The sequence below is a fragment of the Sander vitreus genome, chromosome 18 (assembly GCF_031162955.1).
Source record: "Sander vitreus isolate 19-12246 chromosome 18, sanVit1, whole genome shotgun sequence".
Lineage (NCBI taxonomy): Eukaryota > Metazoa > Chordata > Actinopteri > Perciformes > Percidae > Sander > Sander vitreus.
The window spans coordinates 2517828-2532286 of record NC_135872.1 but is presented as its reverse complement, the minus strand read 5'-3'; the positions used below and the strand labels follow the sequence as shown (position 1 = coordinate 2532286).

Below are 14459 nucleotides of genomic sequence, written 5' to 3'. Positions count from 1 at the left end.
GAAATGACAATAACGTATAACAATAACTTATTTCACCAGTCAAATGACAAAAGGAGAACCACTAGATGGCAGAAGGGAACTTTACAACACTGAATGCACCGTGAGCTTACGAGGTGCGATTGAATGCACCATTAAGTCCTGTCGGTGTTGTTTCTCCGAGTGTCTGGTGTCCACGGTGTCTCAAAGTGCTGCTAGTCTCCTCTGTGTCTTTAGCTGCAGACTTGATGGACGTCCCGGTGTTGGAATCCATTTCCAGTGAAATACAGCCACACGTTAAGACTCTTTAGCTGTCAGCATTTTAACAGTGCCAGCTCCTAGCTAACTTTTGGCTATCGTTACCTGCTGCCAAGTGTAGTGTTACCCAGCGTCGCGTGCAGTGATGCTTCTGTTGCCTGATATGTCCGTTTCGGACCACCAGAGGGCTGCGTAGGCATTTAATAGGCACCGAAATGAGGCACTGAAATCTACATTCAGTCCAGTAGATACCGGTCTTTTAGGGTTTCGGAACCAAACCCTAGACAGACATGATGCACTGCTGCAAACATTTTCAGCTGGAACAAACGAAGACATGAGGATCTTGGTTTAGCTCATTTAGTCTTTTCCACGGTCTGAAACCGAGAGGTAGCACAAATATCTGTGCGTCTGACGATGACATTTGAAGTTAAAACATGGAAAACCATTGTTATGGTAATGGAACGCAACTGAAGTTTGTGTTTCTCCGCTTTAAATACTATGGTTCCGGCCTAAAGACAGCAGCTTTCTGAGCAGAAAATCACTTCTTAGGGACGACGATAAGCTGAGGAAATCCAGAAAAGGTAAGTGGATGAAAATCTGCTCTCTGCTCGACACATACCATCAATGTGTCTTTGAGCAAGCCACATAATCCACTTAACTGCTCCTGTGGAGCTGCTCATGTGTGGACGGTAGATTAGTGCAGCTGGGAAAATGGTCAGCAAGTCGTGACGTGTAAATGACTTGTGGCTAATGGACTAAAATATTTAAATTACATATATCTTAGGTGGAAAGAAGAGGGACATTATAATCCACTTTTACTCAAATAAACCATGTGTCATTTCAGAAGAGAAGGCACTTGTACTTGAGTGTGACATTTGCAGCCTTCACAGGAGCAACTGTGTCCTGTCAAAAACCTCATTTAGCTCCTTCCTCCTTTGACTTGTTGTTGTAGATAAGAGTGCTGGCTAAATGCCTAACATGTAAATGTGAGTGCTTGCCAGTACCTCCTCGATTGGATGGGTCTGCTCTAGACCGGGGCTTGGAGAGACACTCACAGGACTGACAATTGCTGGGGTGGCTGGCGGAGCGACAGTCTCAACCTCTGCACCTGGAGCAAATGTCAAAGTGACTTTAATCATAGATTACCAGGAATATTAACTTACAGTGTCACAGTTCATAGAGAGAAACATAATACTAGGAGACTTAAAAGGTAACTTAGTTTTTTTTTCAACCTGGACCCTATGTTCCCATGTTTTTGTGTCTTAGTGACTGATGGTAACAACAATCTTTGAAATTAGTCCTGTATTAAGCAACTAACAAGCTGCATGTATTGTTAATTTGTGGCGTCAGTTAGCGTCCAATAAAAGTTCTGTTTTTGCCGCTGACAGGCTCAGATTATTATTCTAAGTGTCTGACAACATTATGGAAAGGCTCCCTACAGAGATAGACCTTTTTATTACAGAGTAAGATCATTTTTGTTTAACATGAAACAGCTTCAAAATCACTATCACCAAACCGACCAGACTCCATGTAAATAATCAGGACTTTTATCATCGTGAAACACACGTCTTGGTTCGTCTTTCCACTGTTCCAACAATCACCACTCTGGTTTGGTTGAAATAAAAACTTAATTCCATGTGAGCATATGCTAAAGAATACGCTAAAAGTCCTGATTATTTACATGGAGTCTGGTGGGTTTGGTTATGGAGATTTCGGAGCTGTTTCATGTTAAACAAAAAGGATCTTACTCTTTAGCAACATGGTCTCTGTAGGGATCCTTTCCATAATGTTGTCAGACACTTAGAATAATAATCTGAGTCTGTCAGCGGCAAAAACAGAACTTTTAGTGGACGCAGACTGACGAACATTTGTCCTGTAGGGTTATATTACAGAACGGTTCGTTACTGCGGCAAAAGTTTAATCTATCAACTAGCGTTGCTCTGGTTGGCTATGAGTGCAGAGGGAATTTGAAAGACCACCATTTATCCCACCCCTCGGATTGAGCCCTACCAATGGTGAGTTCCCAGACCCAACATCTGGATGTGGGTCTGGCTTGTCACGCTATGGGAAAATAGGGTCCAGGTTGAAGAAGAAAAAAAAAAACGAAATTACCCTTTAATTTACATGCCATATAGAAGTAAACACAGAAATCAATATACATTTCACACTTCATGGTACAAGAACACAGAACGGTCATTACAGCACATTCTACGTCCAACAGCATCAGATAATGAGGATTCAATAAAAAACATTATAATGACATAATAACACTATTAGTGTTGTGTCAGATCATTATAGAGTTAATACCTGCTTTCTCAGGGATCTTCGGTGCCGGTGCAGGAGTCACCACTCCTCTACAGTAGAACGGAAGTATTATTAAATCAATAATTTCAGCCTATATTAAAACACATTCATGTTATTCTGAATGTGAACCTTCCTCCGCAGCGCTGGGACAGAAGGTCTGGCAATGCGAGACTGATGTTCACATTAATTGTATGCACGTAGTCAGAGAGACACAGACTGAAGACATCCCTACCGTGACGGAGGCCTCCTGTCTCTCATCCGGTTCACCTTCTGTAAAAACACAACGGAGAACAAACATTCACTGTTACGTGTCTGACACAAACACACGCAGGGCAGTAAATGTCCACATTATTGTCTTGTTTGTGATAATGTTGTCATGTGTCAGTGGCTGCTGCTGTTCTCGCTCACTCAACACCCGATTAATTGACTTTGTTTACTTGCTGTGTTTGGGTTTGTTATGTCTTAACACTCTGGACTTGAGTTTACATAAATGCAATTATGTTCTTGTTGTGTGTTGTGGTTTTTAAAAACACATTGTGCTGCAGCTCTCCGAGGTCTTGAGGGAGTTTCTCCAACCCTCCAGGCCATGAATGCACTAAATCTCCACAGTTTACATTTAAAAAATGAGTGTGAATGTTATTTACAGCAGCTATACGCACTATTTTTTCAAACCATTAATGTCATCGGGGAAAACATCATAGTTGATAGTTGAAGTTTGACGATTTTGTTGCTTTTTCCCGACACTTTTCATGCTCTTCTCTGCTTCTTTCAACTTTGTTTACCCTTTTTTCCACGCTTTCTTAAATACGTTTGTCGCTATTTTTTGTCACTTTTTTCTGTGTAACTGCCGATTTTTCTTTTTTATATCCTTATATCTAGTAATATATATTCTCCAACTGTCTTCATCCTTTTGATACCAGAACACAACAAATGTTGAGGAGGACTCCAAAGAAACAAAAAAATCTGTCTGTTGAAGTTATTTTAAAAACCTAAAAGATTTGGGGCTTTTCAGAATGGTTTTATGTCAGTTAGCCTAAAAGCTGGTTTGATTTGCATTGAGAGATGATTTTATGGACTTTTTCAACATTTTGTTGTAAATTCATGGTCAATAAACCTAATTTAAATGACATTATACCTAATTTCTGAGTTAAAAAAGCAGAATTTATGAATTATTTAGACTAATAGTTAAGATTAAAGGATGTTGAGTGAATCACAGACTAGTTTATGTCAAAGTTTAGTCACATGTTTATAAAATTGAATAAAACACCCAAAATGCAATACAAGTAATCATTAATTTTACGTGCAAAGATCGTTGTATGGAACCCATACAACATACATGCATGCATCCATGTTATTTTGGGGCATTTTGGTTGAAAGAAACCCATATTTCTGATATAAAAACTTTGAAAACAGGAGGACAACACATTGCGGCACATTGAGGACAATACGTCATTGCATTGTAGCGCCAAAAGATTAATCGTTTTCAAATCAAAATCAAGATTTGAAAGAATGCGATTAGCTAATTGTGAAAAACGCAATTATTCGAACGTGCAATATTTAGTTGAATGTTTGGTTTAACATTTTGTGTTCCTCTTTTTATTATAATATTCACTGTTTTTTCACAAGAGAAATGCTGGAGTAATGGTGCCGAAATGTCCGACATTTAGTGGATCTTTCATTTATTGTTTATTTATTTAACATGATGGTAGATGGTGCAATATGTAGATGCTGCTGTTGAACTGAGGCATAGCAGACATTTCAGTTTACAGGAAAGTAAAGTATTATTTTAACTTTATCGTTTGTGATACATATTCTGTGTTTGACTGTTCAATGTTCCATGCTTATTAAAAGAAAAACACGTATCGCTGATGGCAGTTCATATATCTACTGTATGTTCTCATCCCTGCATAAGAACATAGAGCAGTATTGATGGTGTATCATGTTGTAATGCTCCATGACATGTTTTATCTGTTACATAGGGAATATTGACCTTTAGCTTACTTTAACCTTTTAACCCTCCTGTCTTCCTCAGGTTGACCCATGTTCAAAGTTTCTACATCAGAAATTTGGGTTTCTTTTAACCTCATTGCCCAAAAGTAACACAGATGGTTCCATGAAATGCTCTTCACAAGTCAAAGTAAGGATCAGTTCAATACTATCATTGACTTTTGGGTGTTTTAATCAATTTTTGACTAAACTTTGACAGTCTGTGATTATCCATAAACCTCTCTAATAACAATGAATACGTTCTGCATTTTTTAACTCTAAAATTAGATACAATTTCATAAAGGATACATGAGGTTTAATGACTATAAAATCCCAAAATGAGTTTAAAAATAGTGGTAACAAGTTGGTGTAAGTGCATGCTGGTGGTAGTGGAAACAAAAGCGACATGGAAGGACAACACAAGGGTTAATTGCAAAATCTGACAGAAAAATCACAATTACATTTCCCCCCCATAATCGTTCAGCCCTATTGCATTGTTTTGGAGGACATGCAATGCACACAGGATTAAGTTACATAAAAGATGCCTCAAGTGTTACGTAAGTGTTAAGAAGTGCTATGAGCAGCTTGAATGTAACTACAGAACCATGAGTCAGGCTTTAGTTGACAGGTAGTGCAGAAAACAGATGGGAAAATGTTGACAGTGAATGTGTCGTACATACAGTGGGGCAACAAAGTATTTAGTCAGCCACAAATTGTGCAAGTTCTCCCACTTAAAAAGATGAGACAGGCCTGTAATTTCCATCATAGGTACACTTAAACTATGAGAGACAAAATGAGAAGAAAAAAATTCCAGAAAATCACATTATAGGATTTTTAATGACTTTATTTGCAAATTCCTCGGGAAAATAAGTATTTGGTCACCTACAAACAAGCAAGATTTCTGGCTCTCACAGACATGTAACTTCTTATTTAAGAGGCTCCTCTGTCCTCCACTCGTTACCTGTATTAATGGCACCTGTTTGAACTTGTTATCAGTATAAAAGACACCTGTCCACAACATCAAACAGTCACACTCCAAACTCCACTGTGGCCAAGACCAAAGAGCTGTCAAAGGACACCAGAAACAAAATTGTAGACCTGCACCAGGCTGGGAAGACTGAATCTGCAATAGGTAAGCAGCTTGGTGTGAAGAAATCAACTGTGGGAGCAATTATAAGAAAATGGAAGACATACAAGACCACTAATAATCTCCCTCGATCTGGGGCTCCACGCAAGATCTCACCCCGTGGGGTCAAAATGATCACAAGAATGGTGAGCAAAAATCACAGAACCACACGGGGGGACCTAGTGAATGACCTGCAGAGAGCTGGGACTAAAGTAACAAAGGCTACCATCAGTAACACACTACGCCGCCAGGAAATCAAATCCTGCAGTGCCAGACGTGTCTCCCTGCTTAAGCCAGTACATGTCCAGGCCCGTCTGGAGTTTGCTAGAGAGCATTTGGATGATCCAGAAGAGGATTGGGAGAATGTCATATGGTCAGATGAAACCAAAATAGAACTTTTTGGTAAAAACACAACTCGTCGTATTTGGAGGGGAAAGAATGCTGAGTTGCATCCAAAGAACACCATACCTACTGTGAAGCATGGGGGTGGAAACATCCCCATGCATGGGGCTGTTTTTCTGCAAAGGGACCAGGACGACTGATCCGTGTAAAGGAAAGAATGAATGGGGCCATGTATCGTGAGATTTTGAGTGAAAACCTCCTTCCATCAGCAAGGGCATTGAAGATGAAACGTGGCTGGGTCTTTCAGCATGACAATGATCCCAAACACACCACCCGGGCAACGAAGGAGTGGCTTCGTAAGAAGGTCCTGGAGTGGCCTAGCCAGTCTCCAGATCTCAACCCCATAGAAAATCTTTGGGGAGTTGAAAGTCCGTGTTACCCAGCAACAGCCCCAAAACATCACTGCTCTAGAGGAGATCTGCATGGAGGAATGGGCCAAAATACCAGCAACAGCGTGTGAAAACCTTGTGAAGACTTACAGAAAACGTTTGACCTCTGTCATTGCCAACAAAGGGTATATAACAAGGTATTGAGATGAACTTTTGTTATTGACCAAATACTTATTTTCCACCATAATTTGCAAATAAATTCATTAAAAATCCTACAGTGTGATTTTCTGGATTGTTTTTTTCTCATTTTGTCTCTCATAGTTGTGTGTGTACCTGTGTACCTATTTTCATCAAGTGTACCTATGATGAAAATGACAGGCCTCTCTCATCTCTTTAAGTGGGAGAACTTGCACAATTGGTGGCTGACTAAATACTTTTTTGCCCCACTGTATGTTCACTAACAAGCATTTGTTATTAGTGATGTAGCGATGCATCATGAATCGGTTAAACATCGATATGTATAAAGATTGCAACCGGTTGAGATAAAAATTGCGATTCAATTTCTAAACGTCCTAGGGTTGTAATCTACTTTAGATTTCACTTGTTTGACTTCGGACGTCACCGCGTCTTCTTAGTTTATTTATTTGAACACATGACATGACATTTAGTTAGTTATTTTGATGTGGGATTTCTTTGAGAAATCACATTTTTTATATACAATTTCAGTGTCACTTTTGGTAAGAGGACACACCTGTTGTTTTGCACAGTTTACAGAAATTAAGGAATATGTTTCAGTCATTTGTCTGCCGCAGATTCTGCTAAAAACATCCCGAGAAAATCGTCAACCTAAAATCTTGAATCGTATCGCAATTTGAGGGTATCGTTACATCCCATTTTGTTGTATATATTTGCAGGATACTTGGTGATCTCACATCTCGGGTAAAGTGCCTACATGCATTGCATCTGTGCAAACAAAGTGTTGACTGTTGATGTGGCAGGCGGACAGCTCTCTACTCACCTTGTGAATCATGGCCATGTGCTCCTCCGAGCTGCTGAAGTTTTTGGTGAGGTCGGAGATGCAGAGTGACTCGTGTTGACACGTGTGAACCCATCTCTGGTACTCTGCCGTCCCGGGGATCCTGTCGAAGAAGATCCTGAACGCCTCCCACACGGCCTCCTGACAAACTGTCCAAACAAACAAACACACACACACAATATACACACACACACACACACACACACACACACACACACACACACACACACACACACACACACACACACACACACACACACACACACACACACACACACACACACACACACACACACACACACACACACACACACACACACACCCACACACCCACACACACCGACGCTCACACAGACAGACACACACACACACACACACACACACAGCTTCTTAGACTCTGAGCGCTGAACACACTGCTGCGACGAGCTCTCCTACACAGTTACAATCTGTTAGACTGAAGTGTCAAAAATGAGACAGGTTGTCTCTGAATTTTTGATTGGACGAAAGTTCGGCTGTGTGGAAAGAGACAAGTGACCATGTTTATCTTTCTTTAAGTCAAAGTTTATCAAACGATGTCCAAAAGGTATTTTGTGCATACAACAAAATCCAGGTAGATCAATTCAAAAGCATGTGGTGAAAGACATCTTTATTAAAGTGCTCATATTATGCTCATTTTCCAGTTCATAATTGTATTTAGAGATTGTATCAGAATAGGTTTACATGGTTTAATTTTCAAAAAACACCACATCTTTGTATTTCATATTTTCTTTTCACCCTGTGTTCAGGTCTCTGTTTTAGCTACAGAGTGAGACATCTCAACTTCTGTAACGTCTTTGTTGGGAGTCGCACATGCTCAGTAGCTATAGACAGTTAAAGAAAATGGAGTAACAGGTCCCGTGTCTCTGGACGGAGACCAGTGAAGGATATTAGAAGCTCTTTCCCGGTGATGGCTGAGCGTTACTGAGCAGCCTCCAACTGAGCTTGAAGACGTAGATGTGACGTGAGCAACCTGTCTGAAAGTTGGAAGTCTTCTGGTAGCTGTGCCAAGAGAAATCTCAATCATTCCCAATCTAGCAGAGACGGAGAGCGTAGGTATATGTAAGGAGATAACATAGACACAGGCTCATTATTGATCACTAAAATGATAGTTAACATTAGTAATTACACTTAAACAGCTAATGTGAGTCCAAACTGCCTGAGAGCTTCTCCTGTACTATATGGTAACTCCTCTACTATGAGACAGGAAGTCTCGTGGTTATGACACAACTGTTAGCCTATTTTTACAAAAACGTCTGCTACGGATCCATAACGAGAGGTACAAGGTAATGGAGCCTTTTATACATTGTCGTGTTTCTTTAGAAATAAACAACGGACAAATAGAGTCTTTAAACGCTTCAGATGTAAATTTTCGCTGTCAAAGTGACGTCAAAATGAATGGGAGTCAATGGGACGCTAACGGGAGGTGATGGCTTGTTAGCATCAAAATGGCACCACAGGAGATACGTGTTGCGGGGAGAGGCTTACCCCCTTAGGTAAGATCACATCATCTGGCTAGCTGTTTGTTTCTACAACTTCAGTAGTACAAGGCAGGATTAGCTGGGAGACTTCTTCTAAACGAGGGAACACTTCCAACTTTGTGTGGAATACCTGCAGAACAGGGACATGGAAGTAGTTCTTTTGGAGATTATGGTGAACTAGTGTGTGTTGTAGCAGTGTTTTGACATCAGAACGAGCTAGCATACTACGGTTAGCCACCTCGTTTCGGCTAGTGACATAAAAAGCCCAGCTCACCCGGAGACTGAAGGCAGGACACATTCAGAAACCGTATCTCACTCAGAACAGCATGTGTGTATGCGTGTGGAAGCACCAGAGATACAAAATAACACCCCAAATCCCAGAAAAAGTGATTTTTTAAAACAAGTGGAGTGATGTCTTAACACAGCATTAGCATTTCAGAAAATACTGACTTAAAGAAGAACTTAAGAACTTAAAACTCCTGTTTCAATTACAAGCTTTAGGAGTAGATCGATATGCGTGATCTTGCTATAAATCGAGGAACCTCTGTGTATGTACTGTGTGTCCGCTCTCTTTCAAAACTCTCGAGAAACGTTCATGCAATCTACTTCACACTTGGCTTTCTGGGTAACAGTGAACTTGGCATTTGGAATTTGGAGCAGTTTGGACAGCGTTGGATATTGGCTATTGATAAACTGTGAATAAAACTAAACGGCCACACAATACCTCTGGCTTCACTTCTTCCTTGTCTACTCTTCGCAATAAAAGCCCAGCTTAAATTCACTCAGAACATTTCGCTAAGAGGAGACTCAATAAAAAGCTATTTTTGCAGACACTATATCAAACAAAAGCCACACACTATATTGTATTAAGTTGCTGACAGTGGGGTTGCATATTAAGTACTTTGGGGTCCTTTTGTAAGTGTAAGCAATTCTGTGATACAATGGTTCTGAAGAAAGCTACAGGCAGCGATACAGGACGCCAAGCAATCGCCTGTTTGAACAGGCGTGTTTTGAACAGGATGCACTGGGAAAGTACAATGAAGCATGAGACGTGTTGCATTAATATATATATATATATATATATATATATATCTCAGGTGCAGTACATATACTTATTTTTCATTATTTTAATAACTCTGATTTGAGGCCAATCTACTCTAAATCAATCCATCACTTTATTCCTGACATTAAATTCCATATTAGACAAGGATAACGGATCAGAAAAATAGAATGATTAAAGAAAGAGATAGATGAAAGGAGACAAGATAATAGATGAGAAGAGCAGTAAGATATCTGCATATAGCGTACATAAATCAGTGGAGATAAAAAAAAGCTAATATGCAGAACAGAATTAAGCTGTCAAAAGTTGGTATAAACATCCTGCAGGCGGAAAACCAGGCACTGCTGAGGAGCCCTTGAGCAAGGCACCGAACCTAACTGCTCCGGCGCCTTTAACGGGCAGCCTCCTCACCCTGACATCTCTCCAACAAGTCCATGTATAGGTCCGGTCGGTTTCATGTGTGTGTATTTCGGGCCTGTATGTAATAAATGTAATCCCCCCCCCGGGGATCAATAAAAGTATCTCTTCATCTTCTAGTTCCATTTCCACTCAACTTTCTGTCTCTACTCCGATGTGTGTTACATATTGAACCACACTTTCTCAGTGTTTTGGTAAGCCCGCCCCTGAAGCTGTACTGCCGAAGCTCCGGGTGGCTCTGCAGCCGACGTTAACGTTACAGAAAACTACAGGAAATGAGCAAGATGAAAACCGTCACGTCTTTTGCTTTCAACAAGCGCTCCGACGTTAGGTTCAGCTGTCAAACCTTTGTAATGCAACACACCACACAAATGGCATTTTTTCTTTTGATGGACACAGTTGTTTGTTGTCTTACTCACGCTTTGAATTGAAAAAAAAATATATCATTTAAACTTTTCAAGGGTTTAATGGATGCCGGGATGTGGATCCTGCGTGCAGCTGCGTTACTAACATTACATAAACTTTAACAAAATCTCCAGCTGGATTTAATCCTATCATACTGAGAGGGAAGGAAATCAATAAATAATGTACTAATGTATTAATAAATGTATAAATTCTGAGACGTCAGCTCAAGGAGAGCAGGTTCATGACTAGACAAATGCCCGTTGGAAACAATGAAATAATGGAACAATGGAAATATAAGAAGATGAGAGCGGCTGTCTGCATTTTAAATACATTCTGCTCATGTACCCTTTAGCAAGGAAAGAGTTAGGTGCTCAGTGGCTGTGAAAGAAGTTGAATGAAGTACCTCTGAGCTGGTGATACGCCTGGTGGCTGGCGAGGACTTCGTTGATGGTCTCTTGGGGGCAGATTCTCACTCCGGAGTGTAAAAACACAGACCTCTTGGGTCGCCGTCTTTCCACTTCGAACCCCGAACCCTCGGTTTGTGCGTGCGACGTCCTCAGCAGCTCCACCAAACGCACGGGCCCAACGGCCCCCGGGTCCAGCCTGACGCCGGCCCCTGGACAGGAAACAGACAGGAAACGATTCAGGGTCAGACTCACTGCAGATCCTAGGAGTCTGTTTAGAGCAAGGGTCAGCAACCTTAACTATCAAAAGAGCCAAATAAATCTTAGCACAGCAGAGCAAAGTGCAATAAATACACCAGAGCTTTAATTCTTATAGTCACTTTTTTTTTCGATGTTGTATTGTCTGTAAACTCATGTGTGTCCTTCCTTTATGTCCTTAGACACTTTGTTGATATTTTGATCTTATGTTTAGGTTTTTATGTTGATTCTAGAATCAGGACATGAGGTTTTTCTGTTACATGTTTGTATTGTGAATCAACAGATTGTAGCACTATGCCCAGGACAAAAATTCCCCTCGGTGACAATGTCTGAATACTATTCTAAGGCGTCCGGTATACTCGCCGCAGCTGACCTGTCGAACGCAAATGTGCCGTCATGGGAGCGCCGTAACTGTTTATACTCGCGCGTGGTGGTCGCGACACTAGTTGCTGTCTTCTCCTGAACAGAGGTGGCGCTAATGAGCAAAGGCTGCCGACGTTGCTATTTCTACGGACTAGAAGAAGAAGGAAAAAGGTAAACAACGGCAGAACTGGCAGCAGCATTGACGTCAACGCTTCCATTTGATTGGATGAGCTACTTGGTGGGATCAAGCCTTTCATTCACCATAAAAGAACTCATCTTAACCCAGGAAGTTTACAAGAGAGACCTGCAGTCACTCTGAGAGTCCTGGCATCACGTTGTCCTCAAACTCGTCCGTGCTTCCTGTTTCCGCTTTGTCACACGTCGCTGAAAAAAAATAGAGTGGTGCGCGCCCTCAGCTCGCGCACTCAAAATCCTGGCGCGCCAGCGAGATCTACGTCATTTTGACGTCACATTCGCACGCGACGGGTCGGCTGCTGTTGCTGAATCTGTCTTCATTTCAGATCGACAAAGGTCAGTTTAAAAGATTTTTTGTCCGATTTTGAGAGGCTCTAGTCACGTTCAGCCCTTGAGCAAGGCACCGAACCTAACTGCTCCGGCGCCTTTAACGGGCAGCCTCCTCACCCTGACATCTCTCCAACAAGTCCATGTATAGGTCCGGTCGGTTTCATGTGTGTGTATTTCGGGCCTGTATGTAATAAATGTAATCCCCCGGGATCAATAAAAGTATCTCTTCATCTTCTAGTTCCATTTCCACTCAACTTTCTGTCTCTACTCCGATGTGTGTTACATATTGAACCACACTTTCTCAGTGTTTTGGTAAGCCCGCCCCTGAAGCTGTACTGCCGAAAGCTCCGGGTGGCTCTGCAGCCGACGTTAACGTTACAGAAAACTACAGGAAATGAGCAAGATGAAAACCGTCACGTCTTTTGCTTTCAACAAGCGCTCCGACGTTAGGTTCAGCTGTCAAACCTTTGTAATGCAACACACCACACAAATGGCATTTTTTTCTTTTGATGGACACAGTTGTTTGTTGTCTTACTCACGCTTTGAATTGAAAAAAAAATATATCATTTAAACTTTTCAAGGGTTTAATGGATGCCGGGATGTGGATCCTGCGTGCAGCTGCGTTACTAACATTACATAAACTTTAACAAAATCTCCAGCTGGATTTAATCCTATCATACTGAGAGGGAAGGAAATCAATAAATAATGTACTAATGTATTAATAAATGTATAAATTCTGAGACGTCAGCTCAAGGAGAGCAGGTTCATGACTAGACAAATGCCCGTTGGAAACAATGAAATAATGGAACAATGGAAATATAAGAAGATGAGAGCGGCTGTCTGCATTTTAAATACATTCTGCTCATGTACCCTTTAGCAAGGAAAGAGTTAGGTGCTCAGTGGCTGTGAAAGAAGTTGAATGAAGTACCTCTGAGCTGGTGATACGCCTGGTGGCTGGCGAGGACTTCGTTGATGGTCTCTTGGGGGCAGATTCTCACTCCGGAGTGTAAAAACACAGACCTCTTGGGTCGCCGTCTTTCCATTTCGAACCCCGAACCCTCGGTTTGTGCGTGCGACGTCTTCAGCAGCTCCACCAAACGCACGGGCCCAACGGCCCCCGGGTCCAGCCTGACGCCGGCCCCTGGACAGGAAACAGACAGGAAACGATTCAGGGTCAGACTCACTGCAGATCCTAGGAGTCTGTTTAGAGCAAGGGTCAGCAACCTTAACTATCAAAAGAGCCAAATAAATCTTAGCACAGCAGAGCAAAGTGCAATAAATACACCAGAGCTTTAATTCTTATAGTCACTTTTTCTCGATGTTGTATTGTCTGTAAACTCATGTGTGTCCTTCCTTTATGTCCTTAGACACTTTGTTGATATTTTGATCTTATGTTTAGGTTTTTATGTTGATTTTAGAATCAGGACATGAGGTTTTTCTGTTACATGTTTGTATTGTGAATCAACAGATTGTAGCACTATGCCCAGGACAAAATTCCCCTCGGTGACAATGTCTGAATACTATTCTAAGGCTAATACTCGCCGCAGCTGACCTGTCGAACGCAAATGTGCCGTCATGGGAGCGCCGTAACTGTTTATACTCGCGCGTGGTGGTCGCGACACTAGTTGCAGTCTTCTCCTGAACAGAGGTGGCGCTAATGAGGAAAGGCTGCCGACGTTGCTATTTCTACAGACTAGAAGAAGAAGGAAAAGGTAAACAACGGCAGAACTGGCAGCAGCATTGACGTCAATGCTTCCATTTGATTGGATGAGCTACTTGGTGGGATCAAGCCTTTCATTCACCATAAAATAACTCATCTTAACCCAGGAAGTTTACAAGAGAGACCTGCAGTCACTCTGAGAGTCCTGGCATCACGTTGTCCTCAAACTCGTCCGTGCTTCCTGTTTCCGCTTTGTCACACGTCGCTGAAAAAAATAGAGTGGTGCACTCAAAATCCTGGCGCGCCAGCGAGATCTACGTCATTTTGACGTCACATTCGCACGCGACGGGTCGGCTGCTGTTGCTGAATCTGTCTTCATTTCAGATCGACAAAGGTCAGTTTAAAAGATTTTTGTCCGATTTTGAGAGGCTCT

The 14459-nt window shown here is 41.6% G+C and overlaps 1 protein-coding gene across 1 annotated transcript in view; it reads right to left on the bottom strand.

Moving 5' to 3' along the window:
- Nucleotides 1-11876, bottom strand: part of impg1a (interphotoreceptor matrix proteoglycan 1a) — a 43201-nt gene extending 31325 nt beyond the window's left edge. Inside the window, exons 1-6 of the mRNA XM_078275387.1 lie at nucleotides 11852-11876; nucleotides 11220-11432; nucleotides 7400-7566; nucleotides 2771-2808; nucleotides 2542-2588; nucleotides 1239-1342 (exon numbers count right to left, since the gene is read on the bottom strand). Of these exons, the coding sequence (XP_078131513.1) occupies nucleotides 1239-1342; nucleotides 2542-2588; nucleotides 2771-2808; nucleotides 7400-7566; nucleotides 11220-11432; nucleotides 11852-11876 (594 nt within the window). The remainder of the gene's footprint in view (nucleotides 1-1238; nucleotides 1343-2541; nucleotides 2589-2770; nucleotides 2809-7399; nucleotides 7567-11219; nucleotides 11433-11851) is intronic.
- Nucleotides 11877-14459: the final 2583 nt, after the last annotated feature.